Source organism: Phocoena phocoena, chromosome 15, assembly GCF_963924675.1.
Source record: "Phocoena phocoena chromosome 15, mPhoPho1.1, whole genome shotgun sequence".
In the NCBI taxonomy this organism is placed as follows: domain Eukaryota; kingdom Metazoa; phylum Chordata; class Mammalia; order Artiodactyla; family Phocoenidae; genus Phocoena; species Phocoena phocoena.
Window position 1 is genome coordinate 69,021,604 of NC_089233.1, and position 27,989 is coordinate 69,049,592.

Consider the following 27,989-nt stretch of genomic DNA (forward strand, 5'->3'; position numbering starts at 1 on the left):
GTTTTGTCATTATTGTGGTTTTAACCACAAGTGCTAGTTGGGCACAGAAGTAATGAGGGTATTAATTATTGTCAAGTGAACAGGGACCACCAACTTTGTATCAGATTGACTCAGCATTTTAAAATTGTAGACTTGAGATTTTCAGAAATTGGAGGGTTCTTTATGCTACATGGAAGATGGGGTTCAAGTCCTATTTCTGACACCATATGATTTTATTTTCCCATCTCTGTGGGATGAGAATTTCTTACAGCTAGGGGTACGGTCATGCAAATTTCTGTTTCCCTAGGGCCTGGCACAGAATAGATACTTAATGGATTGTGCCAAATGTGGCTTCTTTTTTTGCCACAGGAGTAGTGTGAACACACACATTGCCTATACATTATTGTTAGTTATCTATTGCTATTAAACATGTTATCTCAAAATTTAATGGCTTAAAATAACAAACATTTGTCTTACACAGTTTGTGTGAACCAGGAATCCAGGAACAGCTTAGCTGGGTGGTTTTGGCTCAGAGTCTGAGACTGCGGTCATATGAATGCTTAATTGAGGACCCACTTCCAAGGTGGTTCATTCGCATAGCTATTGTCGGGAAGTTTCAGTTCCTCACCACATGGGCCTCTCCATAGGGCTGCTTGGATGTCCTAACAGTATGGCAACTGGATTCCTCCAGGGCAAGGAGAAAGATCCAGTGCCTTTTATGACCTGGTGTTAGAAATTGCACACTGACATTTCCACTTTATCCTGTTTTTAGGAGTCACTAAGTCCAGCCCATATTTAAGGAGAAGGAAATTAGCACACCTTGAAAGGAAGAGTATGAAAGAATCTGTTGGACATATTTTAAAACTACCACATGTGTTGGATACATAAACTTCTAATTGATTCATATTCAACATTGGGGTCACATGTCCCCAGTGAGCTGCATTTTTAATATGCCCTTGGGTTAATTCTGATACACTAAAATTTGAGAGTCACTAACTTAAAAAAGTGGAGAGAGATACCATGTTCGTGGATGCAAAGACACAGTAATTTTTTTTTTTTTTTTTTTGCGGTACTTGGGCCTCTCACTGTTGTGGCCTCTCCCGTTGCGGAGCACAGGCTCCGGACGCACAGGCTCAGCGGCCATGGCTCGCGGGCCCAGCCGCTCCGCGGCAAGTGGGATCTTCCCGGACCAGGGCACCAACCCGTGTCCCCTGCATTGGCAGGCGGACTCTCAACCACTGTACCACCAGGGAAGCCCCACAGTAATGTTTTGATGTCACATCTCTCCAAATTGTCCTATGAACACAAACTCCCAGCTGGCTTTTTTTTTTTTTTAAAGAAATCAACCAACTGAATCTAAAATTTATATGGAAATACAGAATAGCCAAAACAATTTTGAAAAAGAACAAAGTTAAAGTACTTATATTACCTGATATCAAAACTTACTATGGAAAAAAGCTCTACTGTGAAGCTTTAGTAGTCAAGATAGTGTATAGTGTGTGTGTGTGTAGGATAAAATGGGGTCCAGAAACAGATCGATGATTATGTGGTCATTTCATTTCCAGTAAAGAGGCCTAAGGCAATTCAATGGAGAAAAGGCAGTCTTTTCAAGAAATGGTGCTAGAACAACTAGACATCTTTATAGATTAAAAAAATGTTCCCTGTCCCTTACCTCTGTAAAGCTCCTAGAAAAAAAGAATATTCACAATACACATGTCTAACCAAAAATTTGTAATGGATAATGTATAAAGAACTCTTACAACTTAGGAATAAGACAAATTTTTTTAAGTGGGGGAAGGATTTGAAGAGATACTTTACTGAAGGAGATATATGAGTGGCCAATCTGCACATGAAAAGTTACCCATCATTTAATCAGGAAACTGTATTAAAACCACAGTGAGAGGGACTTCCCTGGTGGCGCAGTGGTTAAGAATCCGCCTGCTGATGCAGGGTACACGGGTTCGAGCCCTGGCCCAGGAAGATCCCACATGCCACAGAGCAACTAAACCCGTGCACCACAACTACTGAGCCTGCACTCTAGAACCCATGAGCCACAACTGCTGGGACTGTGTGCCACAACTACTGAAGCCCGCGCGCCTAGAGCCCATGCTCTGCAACAAGAGAAGCCACTGCAATGAGAAGCCTGCACACCACAACAAAGAGTAGCCCCCGCTCATTGCAACTAGAGAAAGCCTGCGCGCAGCAATGAAGACCCAACGCAGCCAAAAATAAATAAATTATTTATTAAAAAAAAAAAAAAAGCACCACAGTGAGATACCTCTACATACCTGCTAGAATGGCTAAAATTAGAGACTGATAATACTAGGTATTGGTGAGAATTTGTAGCAGTTGGAACTCTAATCCGTTGGTGGTGGGAATGTGTAATGATACAATCACTTGGGAATACAGTTTGGCAGTTTCCTATCAGGTTAAACATGTACTTACCCTATGACCCTATAACTTCACTATTAAGTATGTACCCGAGAGAAATGAAAACACATCTACACAAAGACTTGTATATGAAAGTTCTTAACAGATTTATTCGTAAAAACCAGTGCCTGAAAAGAACTCAAATGTCCATCAACAGGTGATTGGGTAAATTGCAGTGTATCCACACAATGGGATACCATTCTAATAAAAATCTAACCAATTACTGATCCATCCAGCAACATGGTTGAATGTAAAAAAATATTTTGCTAAGCGTAAGAAGTCAGACACAGAAGAGTAAATTCTGTAATTTCATTCATATGAAACTAGAAATGTAGACAAATCTAATTCATTGTGCTAGCAGATCAGTGGTTGCTTTGGGCTGGTGATGGAAAATGGGGATTGACTGGGAATGGGCACAAGGGAGACTTCCAGGGATGATGGAATTGTTCTAAATTTTGATTGTGGTGGGGATTATATCTGTGCATATGTTTGCTAGACTTATCACACTGTATCTTTGAAATTGTATATCTTACTGTATAGAAATTATACTTCATTGAAGTTGATTTAAAAAACAGGTATCTCTTAAGGTTTGAATTTTCCAGAAGTTACATAGATAACCATCTGATCTTGAAAGTCAGTGTTCAAGATTTATCCCTTCGAATCATTTATGGCTTAGTCTTCATAGTACCTGATCTACGAGAAGAATACCAAACTGTTGCTTCCTTTTATGGTAGAATTGGCTCCCCTCCCCTTCCTGCTTATTTGTAACACATCTTGGTTTTAGAGGCAGGGTAATGGGATGCCTTGTCTGGGCTGCTTTGTGAAATCTTTCCCTCCAATGGAATGTGCTATTATGGCTACCATGCCATTTAAATCCTGTCATTGTGCTTCTTGACCAGCTTGTCAAGGTAGGTGGGCAGGAGATAGCTCATGACTGCTCTTTACTGACTCATCTCTTATGGTTACAGATTCTCATAAACACAAAGATAAACATAAAGATCGAGAACACCGGCACAAAGAACACAAGAAGGACAAGGAGAAGGACCGGGAAAAGTCCAAGCATAGCAACAGGTAAGGGTTGAACCAGCAAGTCCCTCATCATTCAGCAGTGGGTTGGCTATGGCTTGGCTCACCTGGAACAGGCCTTAACTTGAACCACAGGTAAATACCATGGATAGCAAAGTCAGCAGAGACTTTGATTCCAGAGTTGTTAAGAGGATGGCCTTGACAATTCATGCTTCCTGGGGATGCCATTTTTCAGATCAGGATGTACAAAGCAGGTATGGTGAATTGTTAACTCATGATGGCATTTAATCAAGTGTCCAGAGAGCTTGCCTTGATAAAAGGTGACTGGATTGGAGACTTGATAGATATATATTTTTCTTCTTTCCGTACTTTAAAGGGTATAAATTTAAAAATTCTTAACTTAGGCTTCCATGGTTTATAAGCCCCTGAAATCATATACAAAAGGTTGGGTATATGAGATATTCCAGGAGAGAATATTCCTAGCTTTCGTCAGGTTACCAGAAGAGTTCAGCTCTCACAAAAGCCAATAACCACCAATGTAAATGAAACTCAGCGGTGCTGCCCTCTGGGATCCAAAGGAATCAGAAAGATGTTTTCTTGTTCATTTTGCTTCCATTTTTTTGATGTAGGAGACAAGTGGTTAAGCCCAGAGACTTAGGTTATCTTTGGATATAGGACCACTTATTGAAAATGAGGACTTAAACTTCCATTTTGAGTTAAAGGCAGTTGTTGGTGAGAAAGCCATAGGGTATTCTCATAGTGGCCAAAGTTTTGGTAGAGGGAACATAATAAAGTTCAGTCATTTATTGGCACAAGTGCCTGTAGCCTAGAGTCTCTTAGAACTACTTCATTAGGTTGGCTTATTGTCTGTGGACAAGATATTTTCAACATAAATAATAGTCAAAAGTTTCTTGTCCAATATATACAGAAACCTTCTACAAATGAATAAAAATGAGGCAGATAATCCAACAGAAAAATTCATGAGAGGATTGAGTAAGCTCTTCACAAAAGAAGATATCCACATGGCCAATAAAAATACTAGAAGACGCTCAACATTATTCATCAGGGAAATGCAACCTCAATATAATATCCTACACATTGTAATAATGGCTAAATATTAAAATAACACTAATACCAAGATCTTACAATGATGTGGATCAATCCCATTTCTGATGGGACTATAAATTGTTAAATCATTTTGGAAAACTACTTAGCAGTGTCTTCTAAAGTTAACATATGTATACCCTATAACTTAAGAATTCCGTTCCTGAATGTGCTCACAACAGAAATGTGTGTATTTGTGCACCAAAGGGCATGTACAAAGCTATTCAGAGCTGCATTGCTTTTAATAGCCCCAAAGTGAAAATCTCCTAAATGCTCATTGATAGTAAAATGGATAAAGTGTGGTATATTCACATCTTAGGATACTATATATAAATAAATATGAAATAACTACTGTTAAAGTAATAAGCATAGGTGAATTCCACAAACCTATGTTGAGTGAAATAAACCAGCCAAAAAATACATATTGTATGCTTCAATTTACTTGAAGTTCAAAAACAAAAAAATTAATCAAGACCTTTAGAATTCAGTCATGGTTATCTTTGGGAAGGAAGGAAGGGTAGCAATTGTAAAATGGTATTAGGGGAACTTCTGGTGGGGTATCAATGGTATTTTTCTTAACTTTGGTGGTAATCACATATTTATCGTTATTTTGTGATAACTCTGAACTCTGCACATACGATCAGAATATAATTATGTGTATATGCTACTTTTATTTTTAAAAGTTATAAAAATAAGGCTTATCAAGAAAAAAGATAAAGTGAGAATTCTAAGTGTTCTTTTTATGAGTAATGAAAAATTTTTAACTATTTTAAATGAAAATTTTAAATTAATAAGTCTTTATGAATCATTAACCAGATTAATTTCGCTAGTGAGGATGTTTCTTCACAAAATCATCTATCACTCCTGTGGTCGGTCTTTTTCTTTTTTAATTTTTATTTCTTTTTTTTTAACTTTCTGGCTGCGTTGGGTCTTCATTGCTGCACACAGGCTTTCTCTAGTCACGGCGAGCAGGGGCTACTCTTCGTTGTGGTGTGTGGGCTTCTCATTGCAGTAGCTTCTCTTGTTTCAGAGCATGGGCCCTAGGGTGCGTGGGCTTCGGTAGTTGTGGTGCGTGGGCTCAGTAGTTGTGGTGCGTGGGCTCTAGGGCACGTGAGCTTCAGTAGTTGTGACACATGGGCTCAGTAGTTGTGGCTCTCAGGCTCAGTAGTTGTGGCTCGCAGGCTCTAGAGCACAGGCACGGTAGTTGTGGTGCGTGGGCTTAGTTGCTCCACGGCATGTGGGATCTTCCTGGACCAAGGATCAAACCCATGTCCCCTGCATTGGCAGGTGGATTCTTAACCACTGCGCCACCAGGGAAGTCCAGTCCTGTGGTCCTTCCCCACCGCTCACTCATTTCTTACCACTTGATTATCTAGTTTCCATTTTCATTAGTCTAGTGATATTAATTTTAGTAGTGGAATCCAGTCTCAGTTCACATGCATCTTTTCTTCAGTTTGTAGGTGTCCAGCCTATATTAATATCTACCAAAGTAGATTTGAGAGCAAAGAATAATGCCAGTAATGAAGAAGTTCATTTCATAATGATAAAAAGGGACCAATTAATCAGGAGGACATAGCAGTTATAAATGTTTATACACTGATATCAGAGCCTCAAAATACATGAAGTAAAAACTGATAGAATTGCAAAGAAAAATAATTCATATTTATAGTTAGATTTTACTACCTCTTTCTCAATCGATAAGCAGAGAGAAAAGCATTAAGGATATAGAAGACTTTGAACATCATCAACCAACCTAATTTAATTGACATTTATAGAATATTACGCTCAACAGTAAAATACACGTGGAACATTTGCCAAGATATACCATATTCTGGGCCCAGGCCTTCTCCTTGAAATCAGCTTCCCTTGGCTTTCCACTTTTCTGGCCACCTTTTTCATCTTCTCATTCCAGTTCACAGAGTGATTCTCTTAAGTTTTTGGCTCTCTTCCTCTGCCACCTCTCTTGCCATTTACCCTTCTCTCAAATTCCATTTCCAGTCTCCCTGAACTTCTTTTCAGTTCCCCAAACACAGCATGTCTTCTGAATACTCTGGGTTTTAAAATATGCTGTTACTGATTCTGGAATACTCTGTTGCCCTCTTAAGAACATTCTTTTAGTTGCAGCATAGAGTTTACTTCTTTCAGGTATCCTTTATGCCCTCCACCCTCATATTAAATTTTTATGAGTTCCCTCGCACCTTGAATATATCCCTATCACAGTAATTATCAGTTGTGGTGGTGTTGTAATTGTCTCTTTACTTTTCTGTGTGCCTTATTAGACTCTTGAGGTCCCTGGGAACAATGTTGGGGTCTGTTGTATTCATTTTACATCCTCAAGGCTTAGTATAGTACCTGGCAGATAGGTGGTACTTAGTAGTGTATGTTTATTGAATCAATGAGTGGTTGACCTATGGTTACACCAGTTACCATCTTCTCTCTCCTTTTCATATATTCTCAATGCTATAGGATGGTTCCCTTTGGCCATCCCACATTTCAGATACCTTTGTGTGTGTGTGTGTGTGTGTGGTGAAATATGCATAACATAAAGTTTGCCATTTTGAAGTGGCATTAAGTACATTCACCATATTGTGCAACCATCCCCAGTATCCACCTTCAGAACTTTATCGTCATCCCAAATAATCTCTGAACCTCTTAAATAATACCTCCTCATCCCCCTTCCCCCCATCCATTAGCAACTTCTACTTTTTATCTCTGTGAATTTTTCCACTCTAGCTACCTCATGTAAGTGGAATCATAAAATATTTGTCATTTTTGTGTCTGGCTTATTTTTCTTAGCATAATGTTTTCAAGGTTCATCCATTTTGTCAAATATCAGAATTCCATTCCTTTTTATAGTTGACTAATATTTCTTTTTTTTTTTTTTTTTTTTTTTTGCGGTACGCGGGCCTCTCACTGTTGTGGCCTCTCCCGTTGCGGGGCACAGGCTCCGGACGCACAGGCTCAGCGGCCATGGCTCACGGGCCCAGCCGCTCCGCGGCATGCGGGATCTTCCCGGACCGGGGCACGAACCCGCGTCCCCCGCATCGGCAGGCGGATTCTCAACCACTGCACCACCAGGGAAGCCCTAGTTGACTAATATTTCGTTGTATGTCTACCACATTTTTAAAAATTCATTCATCTGTTGATGGATATTTGGGGTTGTTTCTACCTGTTGGCTGTTGTGAATAATGCTGCTAAGAACATGGGTGTACAAGTGTCTGTTTGAGTCCTTGCTTTCAATTCTTTTGGGTGTATACTTAGGAGTAGAATTGCTGATCATGTCAAACAAGAATTATCTTGCTTGCCATGTTTATGATGTGCTAGTTGATGTGAAGTGCCAAAAAATGTGAGATAGTCTTGACCATGAAGAACTTCATCATCTGAGGAAAATGCTTACAGATCAGATGAAGAAAAACTAATTTTCATGTTACCTGAAATCTGTCCAAAAAGACTTTAAAAAGATAGAAGTTACTATTTAAACCATAAGCTTTTTTTTTTTTTAAGTTGAGAATTACGTTTTATTTGACGGACTTGCTGAGGACTTAAGCCTGGAAGACAGCCTCTCAGATGACTCTGAGGGACTGCTCCGAAGAGGTAAGGGAGGAGCCAGGATACATAGGAGTTTTTGCAAGAAACCAGGTAGTAGGAAGGTCAAAAGATTATTTTTAATTAAAGAAAAACAGGGACTTCCCTGGTGGTCCAGTGGTTAAGACTCCAGGCTTCCACTGCAGGGGGTGTGGGTTTGATCCGTGTAAACCATAAGCTTTTAAAAATGGATCTCTTACTCTCTGATACATCTTACTTCACCAACCATAATTTGCAATTGTGATGGGAGAAAAGATTAGGTAGAAGTGGCATAAAAGACTTTGGGATATAAATTTGGCCCTCTCCTGTTTTGCCAGAATCTCCTTTTTAAAAATAAAGGATGTAATTTTGGCATCATTTTTCTTGAAAAGTCCACAGTGGTTTCTTGCCTGTATCTAGGAGAAGGCCTCTGGTCTGGTCTATCCACTTAGGTCTCATGAGATCTTGACTAGGTTATCTAACCTTCCTCAACTGAGCTTTCTCGTCTTCCTTAGTTTCCCCATATTAATACATGCTTCAGAAGGGACCCTGGGAGTCAATAAGTATGAAAGCTCTTTAACTGTGATCTGCTCTACAGATGTGAGGAGATAATATTTTGTACATCTATTAAAAGCATGCTTTTCCAAGATTATAGCATAGGCAATCAGGAATTTGTTCTACGCAATTTTGTGCCTTTTAATATTTTCTTCATTTCTAATCAGAAGACTTGAGAAAACAGTAGCCTGTTTGCCAAAAGGCATTGGAAGAACCTGCTCTGAGTTTCTGTTTATATATGACTAAATCTAGCCCTGGATCTCTAATTCACATGTGAGTAAGTTTAAGACAGTTTAACCAGATGATGTGTTGTAAGCAGACTTTTAAATGCTTCCTGTTTTGACCTCTCCTGACACACTACCTCTTTGCAACAAAGCAAGTGTGTTGGTTATGGTCCAGTAAAATCCTGTACACTGTGTTCCTTTTTAAGTGACTTCTGATCTTAACGGTAGTTTTGGGTTTCTTCATTTTTCTTCTTAGCACATTAAGGAAACCTTGAGGATTGTTTAATCACCTCTGAAGCCCAGAATAATTAAGATGTAGTATGTTCTGTTCCAAAATGCTTCACTTTAACACCTTGATCATCAACCCTGCCTAATTTTGTGGCTATCTATATGAGGAAACAAGTTCTACAGTAATGTGTTTCTATATTCCCTCCTTCTCTGCTAGATATTAGCATCAGTCATTTTTCATTAGGCTACACTTCGGACCCAAATCCAGGAGGCCTCTTTGTCCTGCATAGTAATATGTACTGCATATTTGGAGTGTCAGAGGATGGGAAACAAGCCTTTGAGAGCTAGAATGGGATTTAGACCTACCTCTTAGGAGATCCCATCTTATTCATATGCTTTCTCCTTTTATTATTCTAATTCAAGGTGCAAAATAGGGGAAGGGGTGTTAAAGATCATTCCACCTCATCTCTTTTTTGTGTGGACATGAGTCTGAGGTGACATGCCCAAAGTCACATGGCAGGGTGGTAGCAGAGTGAGGATAAGAGACCAGGGCTTCTGAGTCCTAGTATGATTTTTCTCCCACTACATTATTCCTTCCAGTAAAAAACAAAACATAACAAAACAATCTCCCTCCCTAAGAAAGGTTAGTTGTGTTGCTAAACTGTGTTTAAATACAAGCATCTCTTTCTCATATGCATATTGTTGGCAGCTTAGGTTTTAAAATGCCAGATCATTTCAGGCGCTGCCTCTTTCTTTGGGCCCCAAATCCCTAAAGTTTTTGGCATTAGAAGTATTAATCTCATTAAATTCTGACCCTGTGAAAACCCCATCTCTGACTCTCTGGCCTATAACATCACAGGAAGTTTCTACCAAAGTCAAATAAAAATAATTTCTTCTGTTATTTGTCTCTGATACTGCTTCTTTCCATTAGCATTGATATTTAGTACTTGAGGTCCTTTAAAGCAATATATAAATCCTCTCTAAAGAAATAAAAGGAATACTCTTACCAGATGCTAAGGAATCACTGGACTTGTAGGATCTCACCAGATCCTTCTCTTGACAGGTTGCATTCTTAGCATAAATTATCTTTAATACTAGACCTCTTATATATACAACATAATTAAAAGCAATTGCGGGGGGGGGGGAGGCTTGATTTTAGAAAACAAAGGACTGTCACATGTGAAACATAAGATTTCTCCTGCTAGCTTTTGACTGTGTGCATCTCTTGTCATTTTTAAACCTGACACTCAGGGTGGAGTGACAATTTTGTGGAAGGCCAGGGAAGATACAACTGCTGTGAAATAGTAAGGGAAGTGCTTTTCCAGCCACATTGGCAGTGCTAATTTATACAGTCAGTGTGAGAATAAGGATGCTTTTGGTTTCTGCTTTCCCTTCAGTTCCAAATCCTACCTGAATTAGAGTTGAGAGAACATAGGCTCGTAGGGAAATGCACTGGAATTAAGCAACTGGTTCTCAGATTAGGGGCAGTTTTTCTGAAAGTAATCACATTTAAAAGATTGTTTACTGCTTTTTTTGTGAGCTGTTGCTGAAGCCCTCCATTTATCTACATGTCCCTATATCACCCTCTCTGGGGGAAATGGACAGTTAACATAGGTAAATAGAGAAGATTGGGTAGTTTAGAAATGAGAAAACTGAGTGCCACCACCATTCACATGGGAGTCAATGTGATGTAGTGGAAAGCACACTAAAATAGAAGTGGAGAAGCTAGGTTCTATCATTTACTAGCTGTGGGTCCTCATCCAAGCCGCTTAACTTCTGGGTCTTTTCCCATTTTGGTTGAGTGTTGATAGCAATACTAGCCTGGTTAAGCTTTCAAGTGTGTTGCGGGAGAATTCAATGTAATTATGCAGATAAAAGCTCTTTGGAAACTGTAACATACTCAGTAATTGAGATTATTATGATTACCACAAAGCCTGGTAGAATACCATTCAGATAAATTGAAGCTGTTGATTTTGGTAGTTGAATCTAATTTAGTAGTTACTTATTGATAACTTCTATTTTGGTGCCCTGGTTTTCATTGATATCTAGCCCTATTATAATGACCTACAGTCTTTTTTTTTTTTTTAAAGATTTCATGGTGGAAAGGGTATTTGAGCTAGCCATGGAAAGATGGTTAAGATCTTGTCAAGGGAAGGTGATGGCTAGAAAGAGTGACATTCCAGACAGCGAGAAAGCATAAACAAAATATGGAAGCATTGTAATGTACTTTGCTCTGAGAAGAATCCAGTTAGGTGGATGCCTGGGTTAACAGGATGGGTTAGAAAATGAGGGCTCCAAAAAGTTGCTTGAGGCAGAACTATTAAATGCTATTTTGAGAAGCTGGGACTTGATTCTAAAGGAGCAAGAAGCCTTTGAAAATAGTTGAGAAAGGGAAATATAGGACGTAGCTACAAGTGGCATGAGGGGGTCTAAGAAAAAGGATTCCTAGCTTGGATAACTGTGTGACTGTTTACCCTATTGGTAGAGATAAAGAACTTAGGGGAGGAATGGGAGTTCAGAATGTGTATCGGCTTTGGCATCTTTGGGCACATCCCTTTATCTGCTCTGGCCTGCAAACAAAGGATTAAATAATTTCTAAGATTCCACTCAACTCCCAAGTTTTAATAATTCTTGGGCTTTTGTTTAGTAACCTATTAATGGTGGATGAGCATTGAGAAATCTTCATTTCTCAGAGCCTTTCAGAAACTAGCTGCTGCATTTTTTCAAGAGGCAACTTTTGAATTTACCTCCTAGAATGTTTAATTGAACAAACATTATTTAAGCTCTAATTGTCTGCTTTCCTTTGAAGGGTATCCTCCTTTCACAGCTTGGAATCTTTCTAGGCTCTCCCAGAGGAATCCCCTGTGACTCCATTGGCTGCAACCTGCAGGGGTCTGCTGCCTTGAGGAAGTGGGCAGATTGCTGGAATGAGTTTGTCCTCTTAGCCATTAGTGGCTAGGTCCTATTCGCAGAAGATAAAGAGGCTTCTTCTCCCCTTAGCAGTGTTTCGTTTTTTGCTTTGTTTGGGGAGTAAGGCACCAGAGTGGTCAAATGCATGACTGCCTGAGTTTAAGTCCTAGTTATTGTTCGTTAGATGTATTTCCTTGGGCAAGTTACTGAATCTTCCCGTGTCTCAGTCTTAGTTGCGGTGAGCGGGGGCTGCTCTTCATTGCGGTGCGTGGGCTTCTCACTGCGGTGGCTTCTCTTGTTGCAGAGCCACGGGTTCTAGGCACGCAGGCTTCAGTAGTTGTGGCACATGGGCTCAGTAGTTGTGGCTTGCGGGCTCTAGAGCTCAGGCTCAGTAGTTGTGGCGCACAGGGTTAGTTGCTCCGAGGCATGTGGGATCTTCCCAGGCCAGGGCTCGAACCCGTGTCCCTTGCATTGGCAGGCAGATTCTTAACCACTGCGCCACCAGGGAAGCCCTGGGTAATGTCTCTTAAACAGGTTGTCAGCATATGACTCCTCTTCTGCATTGGATAGAATTTCCATCATCTCACTATCATAAGTGGAAAGGTGCTGCCCTTTAAGCCAGTGTGAAAGTCAAGCCAATTTTAAGTCTTGGAAAAAGAGGTACATGTTAGGAAATCCTGAATGGTGATGAGTCAGCCTAACTGATCCAGATTGGCTGCACTTCCTACCACTGGCCAAATTCTGCTTCTGACTTCCATGGCACAGCCTTAGACATGCTTCTGTATGATAGGACTTTGACCCCCAAGTGCATCTGCTACTTACTTCAGGTAGATTCCTAGGAAAGACTACCACTGAGGCTCGCTCTTTGGCAGCACTTCTGTCGGTGTGGGGTTATGGATGAGGGGTAGGACCCCCGGTGCTCTGCTGTCTATTTCTGGAGGCAGGGACAGGAACAGCACCTGACACGTAGATACGATGTTAGCATTGTGTCCAGGAGACTTAATAGGGCTTCATAAACCCGTATTTCTAATAGTCCCCAATGGAATGCATTGTACCACAAGATGTTCCTTAACCCTGAATCACCGGAACTCACTTAGTCTAAAAATCTAAACTTGTTCTCTTATATCTAAACAGTTGGGAATAGAGGAGAGTGAGTTGCCTTTGGAAAGTCAAGTTGATAGTTTCATCTCATTTTGGTCTTTGTGATTAATTATGACCTACAAAGGGGTTACTACTCTAGCAGGAACTTTGAATTTCCTGAATAGATTTCCCTCTGGTTAGCAGGCAGAGGAAGTACTGACTTTTTTCACTTTCCTGGGGTGGCCTGGGTACTATCTCATCGCCATGTCATTTGTTGACTTCTTTTCCCTGATCTCTTGTTTGGTGTGGTAATGAATAGCAAAGCAGAAAACTGGAGGCCTATGTGTATACTTATGGTGTCCATGCTGTGATTGCCAGAAGGCCAGAGAGCCAGTTTTCTAGTGAAACAGACTAATGTTCTAAGAATTGCTTTCATTGAGAAAGAGAACAAGGGGGGTGGGGGTGGGGGAGGCGTGGAGGTGGAGCATAAAGGAATAAGGAATATAGAGCATTCCTAAACTTAGATTCCTAAGTCAGCCATTTAGAGTTTCATGGGAAGACAAAATGAGAAGTAGCTGTCCCAAGGGTTTTATCATTTCAGATATCCTAGATCTCTATTCTAGAAAGTTTCCACTGATGGTAGAATAAAGTTTTGATCTTATACATCAAATCTCAGACTGGACATGCATTTGTCTCTAACAACACCAGGCTACCCTTATGTGGTACTTATCGACTTCATGGAATTGTAATGATATTGATTTAGTGGAAAGTGCTCTGAACTTGGAGATGGAAATACTCAGTTTAAATCCCAACTGCCCTTCTTTCTAACATTGTAACTTTGAATAGACTTTGAACCACTGGCTCCTGTGTTTCTAAATCAGTCTAAGGGGATAATAAAGCCTACTTCACACGGGTGTTGTGAGGACTGAATGAAATAATGTATGTGAAAGCACTGAGCAGCACAATGCTTGCTTAGATTTTTCTTTTTTCTTAGTCTAGGGAGGGATGTATATATCCACCCATTAATATTATGGATGTAATTTTCCACCTTTTTTGCTTTTAGGCAGAAACTTCTGTAGATGACCATTAATTCCTCTTACAGTTAATGTTCAAAACAAAACAAAAACTGAAACTTCAGTGCTTGCATATAGAATAGTAAGCTCAGACATTTTGCTGGTAGTATCAAAACGATGGGCCTATGATTTCACATATGTAAACTCCTAAAGAATCAACTGCAATCTTGGCAACTTTGCTTTTTCACCATTCTAAAGCTGGAAGAATTAATGAGAACTGGAAGTAAGAGTGTTATTGTAATCGGGAGCCATTTTGTACAAAATAAAGGATAAATTTGTTTATAAAAACATTGCGTTTTAGTAAAAACAGATTATGAGAGAGAGCACATTGAGTAGAGAGTGACATCATAATAATGCTGAGAATAAAAAGCATGGTGGGAAAAATTGATCATCATGTGCTTCCAAGCATACTAGAGTTGAAAAGAAAAGTGTGCTCATATAGAAATTTGTTATTTTTCAGTGTGTGGCACATCTAAATAACAACGTAATGAGAACAACATAGAGGGAGGAGTACATCAACCAAGGAAAGTGGACATTGCTTTATTTTCCATCTGTGGTAGTTCTGGGTCTTCCCTACATCTGTAGTCCTGTTTATACTAGTCCCCCTGCCCTCCTGGCTGGATTCATAGTTTCTGCTGATTTATTATCCAAACTCCTATCTTTAGTTGGGGCTCCTTTTGTGCCCAGAGATGTGAGTGATAGCGATGCTCTCCTGATCCACATTCTGGGGCTCTCACCTAACTGGTCGCCATCATTTGTTTCTCCCTTTTTGGCCTTTGATGTGGCTGAGTATGCTAGCCAAATCTCTTTAGAACAAACTTCGTGGGATGGTTGTAACCTAATGAGCTCATTGCTGGTAAAATCTGTTGTTTTTCTCCTGGGCTGAAGGTGGTAAATGTGAGATAGGAAATACAGTCTATGGTGGGAAAGGCAAGAGCCGATGCTGCCTATAGGTTTGACTGTCCCTGTCAGCTGTCAGCTGTCCTGTGTCTGGGCTGACCCCCAACTCATAGCACTTGAATTCATGCTCTCTTTTGTTAACTTGTGGAATATATTGGCTGCTGAGGTGAGCAAGGTTCCTAAACCTCCTGCCCAGTGTACTGAAGAAAATAGTCATCCAGTGTTCACCTTAAAATACAGCTTGTGATTTTTGCTCTTTAGTCTTTGTCTACATGCATGTTTTTATATAACTGCAGTCATTTTATATATTCCTTTTTTCCATTTGTGTCATAAACATTTTCCATGTATATTTGTAGGACTCACAAATTATAGCATAACAGCTACATAATGATAATGATAACTGTGATGTATACCTTTGATATATCACAGTTTCTCCCTCTTGGTATTTACCAAGGCTGTATCTGGTTTCTTGGTGCTTTTTTGTTTGTTTATTTGTTCTTGTTTGTTTTTTGTTATGGGAGGCATCAAAATGAACATCTCTCTGTAATGTTTTACCCAGAGAGAAATCTCCAGGAGCTAGACCCAGGATATGAACACTTTAATGGCTCTTGTTTTGTAATGTCATATTTTGTTTTCCAGAGAAGCGGCACCTTTTTACAGTGCTACCACTGTGCCCACAAACCCCTTTAAAAGTAAGGCTTTAAATATTTAGCACAGGAAATGCCCTTGCTTTTAGATGGATCTTTTCTTATTCTCAGGAAAGAACCAAGCAGGATTTATAAGCCCTAGCTAGAAAAGCTAGAAGTGACTAGCTTTTCCTAAGCTGGCAGGAAACACTGACTGTGTTGGGCTGCTACTGCACAAAGCCCTGGCGTGGCTACATTTGTGATATGTCTCACATCTGGCACTGAGCCACCAAATGATTTTTGGTGAACTGTTTTTACCTCCTCACATCAGATGTGAGAGCTCAAGTTGGAGCTTTCATTATAGTTTTCTGCTGGTAGAATGTTGTAGAAATACAGTGGGTTTGCTGTATAGTCTTAGTAGCTTAAAAAAATGTCCTGTTACGTTTAGAATGACTATGTTTTTTCCATTTGATTCCTTTGCTCCTTCGAAAAAATTAAAACATTAAGCACGATAAAGAAAGTCTGATGTAGCCAAGAGCCTCTACTTGAACCTTCTGTCAGGACTATTTATTTAAAGCATTGTAAGTTTCCATGGTTCATGTTATCTCAGGGTATCTTGTGAGTTAATCTTGTGATATGAACCCTGTGGTCCCTACTCTGTTTGTCCCTACTCTGCTAACTGTGTCTTATTTTTCACAGTGAACATAAAGATTCTGAAAAGAAACACAAAGAGAAGGAGAAAACCAAACACAAAGATGGAAGTTCAGAGAAGCATAAAGACAAACACAAAGACAGAGACAAGGAAAAACGAAAGGAGGAAAAGGTACAGAACTTTCCAGTGGGGAATGAAGAGGTGTGGGATGTACTTTTCATTTTGTTTACCTGTAAAAGCAGGTATTGAAAGTACCTTCATTGACTAGTAAGATTCCCTGGCCTTTGAATGAAAAAGGTCTGTGTCAGGAGACGTCAGAGCCAACCAGAGTCTTAAACTATAAAAACCAAAGCCCTTTACCACTGTATTTCATGCACCAAACCTATCCATATCATTACCTTACTTTATATGGCAAATGGATAAATTGAGGGATGTAGGGTTTCTGGGAAAGTCAGTTTTCTTTCATGGGGAGAATTAATTCTGCTAGCCAAATCTCTGTAGAACAAACTTTGTGGGATGCTTGTAAACTAATGAGCTCATTGCTGGTAAAATCTGTTTTTTTTCCACCTGGGCTGAAGAAGGTGGTACATGTGACATGCACATCTGGCTGTGAATAAGTAGTAGTACTGTGCATAGACTTTTTAAAAAAAGTTTTTATATTAGTTTCTGAAAAGGTAATGCTGGATGGACTTGCTAAATTCAGACAATATGAAATAGAGAATAATAGTGAGAAATACATCTCCCTTTTACCCTCAAATCATTGTCGTCTATCTTTCCCTTTCTGGAGACAGCCACTGAGCTACTTTTTGTATTCTTCCATTGGTACCTGTGTGTGTGTGTGTGTGTGTGTGTGTGTGTGTGTGTGTGTGTGTGTGTGTTCGTTCCTCTGAGTGTATGTGTGAAGATTTTTGTAATGTCTGGAAAGTTGAAGGAGGGCAAAAGTAATTATACTTTGCCTAAATCAGAGAAGATAGGAAATAAAGTACTCTTTTTTGTTTTGGTTTGGTTTTTTATTTCCTGTCTGCACTGCCAAGGGCAAATCCTTGAGAGGTGGAGTATATTTATTGAGGGAGAGGGACCTACCATCATTTAAAGGTAAAAAGCCACCATTTTGAAGGGAAACATTTCTCAGTAAATTGGACAGTTCATCTGAAGAATTGTTAAAAAGGAGTCTTAGAAAAGTGTCAAGACCTTTGGTCCACCTGTTTAGTTTTGCTAACAAGAAGAGTCAGTCTGGGATCAAGATGCCCCAAGAGTGGAGGCCAGATCATCTCAAGTAAGGTAGAGGCTTCTTCAAGTTTAGTCCTTTTAAGGTACTAATCAGTTACTGTTGTTTTACCTTTCAGATTAGAGCCTCTGGGGATGTAAAAATAAAAAAGGAGAAGGAAAATGGCTTTTCTAGGTAAGATTCCTCTGCTGCCTTGGCTTCTCTTTCTCTGTGTGCATCCAGTAGGCCAGCTGCCCATGTTACAGTGTTGTCTGATCTTACCTAAGATGCACTGACTGGCCATCTCCAGGTTTTCGAGGAAGTTGGCAGTGAAAGGACTTGGTCTAAGCCAATGTGAGCATTTCTAGAGTGCCATTTAGTGAGACTGACCAGCACATTTTCTAGAAGGCTGTTTTGAGTGGAGAAGGTTGGCAGGTGAGACTGACCAGCACATTTTCTAGAAGGCTGTTTTGAGTGGAGAAGGTTGACAGAAAGAAGCTTTTTTAAATTGAGATATAATTTAACATTCCATAAAATATACCCTTTTAAAGTATACAGTTTATTGGTTTTTAGTATTTCACAAGGTTATATAACCTCCCCATTATCCCTATCTAATTTCAGAACATCTTCATCACCCCCAAAAGAAACTCTGTACTTAGTAGTAATTTTGGAGTTGCCTGAAAAACCCCTACTCTGAACCCCTACTCTGAATTGCCCCTATGCTGAGGCTCATATTTAAAAACTAACTTGATTTGCATTTTAGGGACAGGTGTAGATTTGAGTAGAAATATTTTATATCTTTTCCAGAAGGAAAGGAAAATACGCACAATCTAGAGGTCACTTTTCCTTTACTTTTTGGGGCCATTTTGATTGTTTTCCTCATCAGCCTCAACTCCCTAAAATAAGCCCGAATGTCTCCTCTGGTTTCAAAAAACCCAGAACTTATATGATCATATATTCTCACCTGCTCCACTAAATGGCAGGATGCATTTACGAGGAGTTGTGGGGAGTATTTGCATTACTGTCCAGGGCAAAGTGTTTTGACAGTTTTGCTTCCTTGAAACTTTGAACTTTCAGTTTCGTTTGAGAACATTTTTGAAAATTGTCCCATTTACTCTGGGTCCCTTAGACCAGGGAGAAGCAAGTGCCGTCTTCAGGCATGTTCTGTAACTGTTCTAGGAATGCAGAATAGTAAAATTCAAGAAGCATTAGAGCTGTAAGCTGGGCATTCTGATTTCTTAGATAACAGTAACTGAACACAGGGCAACTATTTTCTGCCAGGAGACTGCCTTGAACTTTTATTAAACTAAGATATGATTAGACTCTCTGGACTTGGTGTGTAGTCCTGGTTCAGTTTCAGACTTTCTGGGCTAGACGGTCAGAAGCACACCCTTCGAGGCAGTGGTCTCTGTGTTCACTTTGCTGGACTGCTCTCTAGCTTGCATCTGTATCGTGGTAGAGAATCCACATGCTTCACTGGATGGAACAGTTTTCTGGTAATTGTTTTAAAAATTCTTTCTTCAGGCCTAGTAACCCTTCCCAAGTGTTTTTAACTTCACTCATGACAGTACTAGGATCTAGCATTTACTTAACTAGTTGGGTAAATGGCAGCATTTCTTTCTTTCTGGTGCAAAGCCTTTGGAGATTTTGGACACTTGGGGCTGTGTCAGTGGTTTCCGTCGTGGGGAGAAACAGCTATAGAGGTCAGCATTTGGGGAGTGTGCATAAATAAGGAAAGAAAGCTAATCTGTTTAAACATTCAAATTCATTTGCAAGCAAGGGGATCCAGTATGCTTGGGGTGGGGGCGGGAGTGGGGGGACAGCACTGAAACCCTGTGAATATCCTTTCTTTGGCAGCTAAATCTGGATGCTTATCCCTTGGCCCCCCTAGAGATGAGTGGCTTTGTGTCTGGAGGCCATTCCCTGTGCCGAGTTAGTTAGCTTTGTAGATGCTTCTGGCTGTGAGCAGTGCAGTTCCAACAAGATGTGCCAGGCCAGGGAATATCCCAGGCTGTGGTGATTGCTGGTCCCATTGGTTGTTTTTTTTTTTTTTTTTTTTTTAATGTATTTATTTATTCATTCATTCATTCACTCACTCACTTATTTATTTATGGTTGTGTTGGGTCTTCGTTGCTGCATGCGGGCTTTCCCTAGTTGCAGTGAGTGGGGGCTACTCTTCGTTGCAGTGCGCGGGCTTCTCATTGCGGTGGCTTCTCTTGTTGCAGAGCACGGGCTCTAGGCATGCGGGCCTCAGTAGTTGTGGCTCCTGGGCTCTAGAGCACAGGCTCAGTAGTTGTGAGGCTACTTAGTTGCTTAGTTGCTCTGTAGCATGTGGGATCTTCCCGGACCAGGGCTCAAACCTGTGTCCCATGGCAGGCAGATTCTTAACCACTGCGCCACCAAGGGAAGTCGGGTCCCATTGGTTTTTTAACTTGTTCCTTCCTCTTTTTGGTTCAAGATAGTCATCTAACAGAATCATCTTTTTATATTCAGAAGGCAGAATCTTAGCAAAAATAGGACAAGGTACTCTTCTGTGTATAAAGTAAGTAAACCAAAGGAGGAAGTTGAACAGTGAATAGATTTGGCTTAGAATGACTTCAGTTTGTTTTGGGCCTCAAGTTTGGGGAATACATTTTTATTTCTTTTTTTGTGAAAGCTATATTTTAGCTTTTGGAGCACTAGAATAATCAGTTCACATCACTTGAAGGATCAGATACACAGACCCCTCAAAAAAGGGGAGGAAACAACTTAGGTTTGTTCCTGTTGTGGTGTGGGTTCCGTTGGCGCAGATAGCTAAGATGTAGTGGAAAGAATCCTGAGAATAAGGAGTCCGGATCCCGAACCTTGATACCGCCTCTTCATCTGTAACTGAGATCAATACTGTCTACCTCACAGGGTTGTAGTGAGAATTAAGTGAGAAAAAGTACTCATGGAAAACCTTTTAATATGTACACATGTATGTTGTTATCCTTCCACTAGCTACCTTCCGCTACTTTGCATTACTTGATATAATGTAGATGTTCCACTGCTCATTAACTAGCAATTTTTTTTTCTTTAGTCCACCATTGATTAAAGATGAACCTGAAGATGATGGCTATTTTGCTCCTCCTAGAGAGGATATAAAGCCATTAAAGAGACCTCGAGACGAGGATGAGTGAGTATTTCTTATTACTTTAATTTTTTTAAACAAAAAGGAGTCGTTTAGACAATAATACACAGAACAACTGCATTAGTTGACTTTTACTCATTAGGAATTTGTGATTAATAGACCGGGTGACTGATTTCTCTTTGAATTATGAGAAATAGGGTTTCTTAAATAAATAAGTAGTATGCCTGAGGCTTAAATGGAGTATATATATTTACACTTTTCTTACGTTTTTTCTTATTAAAAAGGTAATGCATATTTATTGTTGGAATTTCAAATAATCCAGAATTCACAAAGAATATTTAAATTATTTAAGTTACTTTAAGTTTATCATCACCTACCACAGATAAGTTTTCATTGCTGAAGCAGTTTTTCCTAGGATCTGTGCCTGTTCGTACCTTCTGAGTGAAGTTTCCATGTATAGAAGTAATAAAGTTGCTCTTACGTAAAACAGTTATTTGAGACTTATATGTACCTCTTTCTCAAGTTCAGTCATTGCGGTTAAATCCTGTTCATTATTTTCAATCTTGCAGAGTTTATTATGTTTTGGGAATCTACAAAGGATTTATGGTAGAAGATGGATGGAAAGGGAGGAGGGAAATACTTAATGAGCTCATTTGTATATATTCAGAATTCATAGAGAATTTCTCTCCTCCCCTTCCTTTTCCAGTTACTACTTTGTGGTAGCTATTGTTGCCCTGTGTGTGTGCTTCCCAGATTTCTACCTTCTAGTGTTGTCTATGTTTGTATGTATTCCTCTACTCCACTTCCCTTCCAGGCCTGCGTGTAGTATAAAGTTGTTTGTTTTGTTCTATAGAGGACTGTAACTATTGGTCCTTGGTCTGGCCTTCTTTACTTTCTCCATTCCTGTTCTTGACTGTAGAATGCCCAGCCAAGAGTAATAGCAGCCACGCCTGCCTTGGAGGCCGCCAAGAAGAGTTTGGAGGTCCTAATCCTATTGGTGAGAACTACTGAGTCACAATTGTGTTAACTGCGTATTCATGTTCCCCTTTCTAGTGCTGATTATAAACCTAAGAAAATTAAAACAGAAGATACCAAGAAAGAGAAGAAACGAAAACTAGAGGAAGAAGAGGTTAGTAAAGAGACTTAGGCCCTTTGGGGCTTGAGTTTGGAATAGGGAGTTTTCCATAAGATAACTTTTGAAGGCCAAATGGGTTTGAGGAATTTATTGCTCTGTTGTAGAGGAAACACTGGGAAAAACTCTTAAGTGTGTTACAGTGGCTGCGGCACTGTTAGTTTTAAGATCTCAGCCTTCCTGGGTGTCTACCCATAGCTATGCTGCCAACTGACATGTTCTTGGAGAAACTGTGCTCTCTTCATACATACAGGGGAAGTGTTAGCAATAAATCATATTTTGGCTTACAACCCAGAAGAGTTTTCCCTAGGAATGTTTTCTAGTGCTTTCTTATATCTAACAAAGCTTGCTCGTCACTCATTTTGGGTAACTCTCCCTATTTAAAGTCCTTTAAATGGGTGTCCCTTGGATACAGGATTAAATCCAAGCTCTTTACAGCTTCTTCCGATCTGGCCCCTGCATCTTGTGCCTCTTCTCTAATTTACCTTGTTCCAGCCTCACAGACCTCCTTTTCTTCTTTCCACACCAGATTCTTTTGTGCTTCAGGGCTTTATGTAACACATGCTGTTCCCTCTGTCTGGAACACATATACTCTTCCTCTTTTCTTTCTCTCCTAGCTTATAACCTTCCTTAAAATCTTAGTTTCAATTCAGGTACTTTCCTAAGGGTTCTATTTGATGCTTGTGGTAGATTTAACATATACTAATATGGTTCCTTCTTTTGACACTGTCTATTTCTTGGACTAAAAACTGTGGGCGAGTAATTCAAGAAAAAGATGTCAGAAATTCACAGGGGTCTTAATCTTGCACTCTCCTAAGAGAAGGGGTTGAGTAAGTTACTAGCTTTGCTGCATTTGAGTTTAGCCATTGTCTTGAGCAAAATGGATTCACAAGTATAAAGTCTATAGCTTGAAGTATCGTCAGTAAAGATAGTGAAAATAAGGGGCAGTGAATATTAAAAGTGTAATCTATCATAGTAGTAATAATATTAATAATTCAAATTAAATGTACTAGATGTTTACAGTGTACCAGGCACTATTATTCATGCTTTATAGGTATCATTTCATTTAATCCTTACAACAGTCCTTAGAGATAAATATTGCTACTATTATCTCCATTTTACACGTGCAGAAACTGAGGTACAGAGAGGTTACATCATTTGCCTGAAGCCACACAGATACCAAGTGGTAAAGCCGGGATTTGATCCCATGTGGTTTGATTCCAGAACCAGCACACTAGCTGCCATGTTATCCTGCTTCCTGTGGAACTTTGCTGATCCTCCAAATCCACAAGAAGGCAGAAGGAGTGTCTTTAATGAAATCATATTAAGAATATGAATGAGTAGGTGAGCCGTAGAGAGATGATCAGGGTCTGCATTTAGGGAATTGTAGCTTTTCTGACAACTAGCCTGTTCTTGGCAGAAGCTCAAGTGTATAAGAGCCAACTCAAGGAATCGAGAGTGAAATGTTGAGTAGTGAGTATGATAGTCACTCCACTTTCATGTAGATTACCAGTACAGACCAGTCAATAAAGAAATGTAAAACTTTAGCTCTCCATGCGTTCTATATTGCCCTTATGCTTATGTTGCATTTATGTAAAATAATACCTTTCTCTGGGTTTCACAGAGGTTAGTAATAACTGTTAAAACCATCTGGGAGAAAGAATGGTTGACTTCATTTATTTAATTGTCTTAGCGACCCTCTCCCTACAGGGGAGGGGAAAAAAAAGCAGGCTGAAAGACTAAATTAATACCCAGTCTTATTGTGGTAGGGACCCCAGATGGCAAGATCAGTCATTAAACCTCACTTGCTGGCTATGGTGTTTTTCATTTCTGGGAATTGTTCTGAAGTCTCCTAGTGACTGATAATCCCATTTTGAGGCTTGAAAACATACGATGTAGCCAGTAGTTTCCTGATGAAACCATCTGCATGCCTGTTCAGAAGCTGTTTAGAGAATGTCTTAACTGAAAAACATTTCCTTTTCCTGTGGTGTGTTTCAGCCTAAACAGTAAACATTATCTGAATTAATGCAATTCTCTAGTATTTTCTCTTCCCAGACATACTTACACGTATATATTCTCCATTCCTATTTTAAACTATGTGTAGTACTGTAGTCTTTCCCCTTCTTTGTACACTGGAGGCCATTTGCTTTCCCTAAGTTTATCTGATTACCATCCTATCATGTGTAGTCCTAGAATGTTTATATATTCCAGCCATTCCCATGAGTCACATTCTGTTATTTTTCTGGTAAACGGGCTCTCATCATAGTCAATAGCAGCTTTTTGACCTTGAGCAAGTGACAAAACCTGTTTCAGAGTTTCCTTGACTATAACTGGAAGAGGTCAAACCAAACTAAAGTTCTTTCAAGTTCTGCCATTCTGAAACTGACTTTAAGATGACTCAAAACCATTTTTCATAGCTATATAAAACTTAACTGAATAAAGACTTAAATTATATTTAATAGTTAGGACAAAGGAAAATATTCTTCAGAAGAGTTTAGATTCTGTTAAGCAGGACCCCCACCTGTTGAATAGCACATTTTTGTCTGGATGTGTGTGTGTGTGTGTGTGTGTGTGTGTGTGTTTTGAGATTTATCACCTGTATTGATGGATTATACTTGTTTATGTTTGTTCTTTTTCTGTGCTACTGTGACAGCTCATCTAGGGTTACAGTTCAAAGAAATACTATCATGGGAATTGGTCATTGTTGTAGGGCTTCCCAAGTACTTGCTTGCTTACTGCTTCATGACTTTGTGTATACAAATAGCAGTAATAAAGTATTTCCCCCCCAGGCTCAATCAGAAATTTCCTTTCAAATTGTATATTTAATACATTAAAAGTCTCCTGTACCTGTTATTTGGTGGTATTAGAAGAGGTTTAAAGATGAGTAGATTTTAAAATAAGTGAGGATAATACACTGGGATTACTCTGTCCCAAACTCCACTGAGGCTAAAAAAATACAATTTCCCAGGCTCTTCTCCTACAGAATGAATGTTTTTAACTACTTTCTCAGGTAATCAATGTGTCTGGGAGTTTTAGGAAATACCGCTTTAGAGAAAAGTACCAATAAATTTTTATTCGTCTGTCAAATTGAGAGTATTGGACTCAGGAACTTCTCCAGTTCTCATATTCCATGATTCCAGTTTTTCTGTCTAATGGCTCCCCAAAACTACTTCCAGAAGTGTAATTGGTCCTTATTTAAGTGCTTTCTCACCATGTTTCTTTGTAGGATGGTAAATTGAAAAAACCCAAGAATAAGGATAAAGATAAAGATAAAAAAGTTCCTGAGCCAGATAGTAAGAAAAAGAAGCCGAAGAAAGAAGAGGAACAGAAGTGGAAATGGTAATATTTCAGCACTGGGTTAAAATGTTAGCTCTTTTATTCTACAACCTAATGAAACAAGAATATTGAGTATTAAAATGAATAGCTTGATATTTGTGGGAGGAGGGAAGTACTTAAAAGAATCTCTCTGGAATAACATTCTGAAATAAGTTTTGCAGGACCTAGTGAGAACATTAACTACCTCTTACCCTATTGGATCTCAATACTATGTCCCACCCTGTTGAACTATAGAAGTCCTATATATTTAGCATATGAATGAAGTTGCATTTAAAATGAGAGGGGAAAAGATGGATTGTTCTATAAATCATATTGGGGAAATTGCCTATTTGTTTAAAAAAAAAAAACCTCCACAAGAAAACCTGGGTGAATATTTTTATAATTGTAGAATAACGAAGACCTTTTGAAGCAAGACATATAAGCAGAGCCATAAGGAAAATATTTATAAATTTGATAAAATTAAAGTCTTCTATATGGCAAATCAACAAACTCATGCCATTAAAAAAAAAAATCCTAAAGGAAAATATTTGTACTACAATGGGCTAAGATTCGTAATATGAAAAAAAAAAGGTCTTTTAAAACAATGAAAGGAATAGTCTGATAGAAAAATGAGGAAAAGGCAACTCATTAAAGAAGATAAATGATTAACAAACATCTTAAAATATGGTGAACCTCACAAGTAGCAAAGAAAGGTGCAAAGAAAAATAATAAATGAAACATCTTTTTGTTTAATGTGTCACAGATTAGGAAAGATTAGTAAGTACCAAAACATCTAGGGTTGTAAATATGAGAAAACAGGCATTCTTCTTCACTGTGGGGAGTGAAGATTCAGACAATCTTCAATGGAGGACAGTTTAGCAATAACAGGTTATTTCTAGATGTTTAGAGTTTTGAAATAAACTTGTATTTTTTATACTGGCTGTTCTTAAAACTTTGTATTATTTAGCCGGTGCATCTATACTATACATGATTTGTGTTTATGTTGAAAAAATTCCAATGATTCAGAGGTATACGAGTTAGAAAAAAATGACTGTTCCCTTTCCTTCTTTCTCCCGTTCCCATTTTTCTTTTCTAGCTTTGAGGTATCCACTATTTGTAGTTTGGTATGTAGAGTTCCAGACCCATTGGTATGCATTTACTCTATGGCTTTTGTAATAGAGAATAGTAATCTCACCAGTACTTCTGAGCAAAGGGGAAACATCAGTGTCCAGAGAGGTGGCTGAGAGGAGCAGAGCTGCAGTGGCAGAAAGGCTCAGCACAGCTGTGCAATTGGCATTATTGGTGTGGACATATGTGGGGTTAAAAAAGGAAAGTGTAAAGGAAAAATACAGAGCAAAGGAACTCTGGGCCTTTCTGGGGTCTGTCAGAAAACTAAAGAACATGTGTTTTTATTTTCCTCATTTTTATTTCATTTTTTTCCTTTGAAATTAATCAAATTTTTTAGTGATGGAATTTAGAAAGGTTTTTATGACCTTTAATAAAATTTTTTTTTAAGATGAAATTAAGTGATTCTATAAATCAGGGGTTATTATTGGGAGTGGTGAGTTAGTAATTCGTCAGTTTGTTATGTCTCTGGGTCCTGTGGTAGGGTGCTCAGTAAGTTTGTTGAGTGAACAAGGTACTTTCTTTGTCATCACAGGCTCTCTGCTGCCTTCCCCCTTCCTTTGGAGCCCTGGCTCTTATTGGGCCTGAAAGCAGATGTACTCTTTTTTCTAGTCCAGCCTTTTGTGTGTGCAATTAGGTATCCTTGAAGGGTCTAATAGCCTGATTTTGCTTCCGTGGTTGAAATTCTTGTCAGTGTTACCACACTTTAATTCTGAGAGATTTGTGACCTATGGTTTTTATTCTTGTTTTGGTTTAAGTGGGACCATTGAAGATGGTAGGTTTGGGGCTGAGTAATCTTTGCTACAGCCTCCAGTGCATGCATTTCTCAAGTCTGGTTGTTAAATCGTGTGCATTCTTAAGCACAATGCTTGAAGGTACCACTGTAAGTTTTTATAAGTAGAGAACAGGAATGAATGACTGGCCTCTTAACCTATCGCTTGCCCTTTCCTGCTGTCACTGTAGGCTTACCTGTTAGACTCTGAAGTCGGTGGTCAAGTCCTCAGTGACTGTCACTGAGAGCCTAGTCAGTGAACTTAAATGGCAGATACTCTCATTTTTACTACCTCTCTTGCTATCTCACTAAAAGAATTAACACCCTTTATCAGTTTGGTAAATGTGTAGATCTTCCGCTTCCCCCCCAGAGTCATAGACTTGTTCATCCTGCCAAAAAACAAGCCAACTTTGAGCCTTTTCTCCCTCTTTGGTAATTTTGGGAATGGGAAAATGTTCGGGATCCCTGTGGGTTTCTTTACTGTGTCACATTTTCTCCATAGAAACAATGTTACAAGTGGTGGCAGTAATGCTCAGGCTCATTCATAGAAACCTATTAAACCCAGCTCCCCCTATTTTTTAAAAATTTTTTAAATTTATTTTTTATTGTTTTTAATTAATTGTATGTTTGTTTTTGGCTGCATTGGGTCTTCGTTGCTGCACACTTGCTTTCTCTAGTCGCGGCGAGCTGAGGCTACTCTTCATTGTGGTGCGCGGGCTTCTCTTGTTGCGGAGCACGGGCTCTAGGCACATGGGCTACAGTCGTTGCAGCACATGGGCTCAGTAGTTGCAGCACATGGGCCCTAGAGCATGCGGGCTTCAGTAGTTGCAGCACACAGGCTCAGTAGTTGTGGCATGTGGGCCCTAGAGCGCAGGCTCAGTAGTTGTGGCACACGGGCTTAGTTGCTCTGTGGCATGTGGGATCTTCCCGGACCAGGGCTCGAACCCATGTCGCCTGCATTGGCAGGAGGATTCTTAA

The 27,989-nt window shown here is 39.4% G+C and overlaps 1 protein-coding gene across 1 annotated transcript in view; it reads left to right on the forward strand.

Annotated features, from left to right (window-relative positions):
• Window positions 1-2,649: 2,649 nt before the first annotated feature.
• TOP1 (DNA topoisomerase I) overlaps window positions 2,650-27,989 on the forward strand; it is a 55,080-nt gene continuing 29,740 nt past the window's right edge. Inside the window, exons 1-7 of the mRNA XM_065893295.1 lie at window positions 2,650-2,659; window positions 3,378-3,480; window positions 16,399-16,522; window positions 17,698-17,753; window positions 20,617-20,712; window positions 21,721-21,796; window positions 25,026-25,138. Coding sequence (XP_065749367.1) covers window positions 2,650-2,659; window positions 3,378-3,480; window positions 16,399-16,522; window positions 17,698-17,753; window positions 20,617-20,712; window positions 21,721-21,796; window positions 25,026-25,138 — 578 coding nt within the window. The remainder of the gene's footprint in view (window positions 2,660-3,377; window positions 3,481-16,398; window positions 16,523-17,697; window positions 17,754-20,616; window positions 20,713-21,720; window positions 21,797-25,025; window positions 25,139-27,989) is intronic.